Source organism: Eurypyga helias, unplaced genomic scaffold (assembly GCF_000690775.1).
Source record: "Eurypyga helias isolate BGI_N326 unplaced genomic scaffold, ASM69077v1 scaffold20377, whole genome shotgun sequence".
Lineage (NCBI taxonomy): Eukaryota > Metazoa > Chordata > Aves > Eurypygiformes > Eurypygidae > Eurypyga > Eurypyga helias.
In genome coordinates this window covers 12,898-13,561 of record NW_010260041.1, presented here as the reverse complement: position 1 = coordinate 13,561, position 664 = coordinate 12,898, and the positions used below count along the sequence as shown (strand labels likewise).

Here is a 664-nt window from a genome sequence, read left to right as displayed (position 1 = left end):
CAAGCCGAGGCGGATGCGGGGGGGCATCTCGCCGTCGGAGCCCGCGGGCAAGCGTCAGCGGGAGCATCCCAGCCCCGTATCCCGCTGACAGCCTCTCCTTGCCCTTTCACCAGGTGCTGACGTGAAGGAGCCGGAGATCACGACCCAAGGTGCCTTGGCCACAGATGCGTGTCCGTCCAGTGTAGACTGTCCCCACATCCCCCACGAGCGAGGCACTGTCCCTGCGGGGCATCCTTGCAGCATTATCGGGAGAAGAATGGACCTGGCGTGGGGCTGTAGGAGGGAGGGGAGCCCCGGCATCGCGCTGGCCCTTGCTGCATGGCATGGCTGCAGGGACTGAGCAGGATCAGGCCCCTCAGCTGGGTGCTGACACTGTCCCTGCAGGAGAGGGGCAAAAGCAAAGCAGCCCCACCTGCGGGGGACCAAGGGACGGGTGGCGGGTGTGGATGGCGGCGGCAGGGGTGGCACTCCCTGCCTGCAGGCAGCAAAGAGTGGGTGAAGTACCAGGAGGCCGAGTACAAGTTCTTTGAGCACCACTCGACATGGGTGCAGGCGCAGCGCATCTGCAGCTGGTTCCAGGCGGAGCTGGCGTCGGTGCACAGCGAGGCCGAGCTGCGCTTCCTGAGCCAGAACCTGAAGAAGGTACTGGGGGGATGGGGATGTC

At 65.8% G+C, this 664-nt stretch overlaps 1 protein-coding gene across 1 annotated transcript in view; it reads left to right on the top strand.

The window, feature by feature from the left end:
* Positions 1-664, top strand: part of MRC2 (mannose receptor, C type 2) — a gene marked incomplete at both ends in the record, with an annotated part of 14,805 nt that overhangs the window by 9,077 nt on the left and 5,064 nt on the right. The window contains 2 exon segments of the mRNA XM_010154901.1: positions 114-149; positions 482-642. Coding sequence (XP_010153203.1) covers positions 114-149; positions 482-642 — 197 coding nt within the window.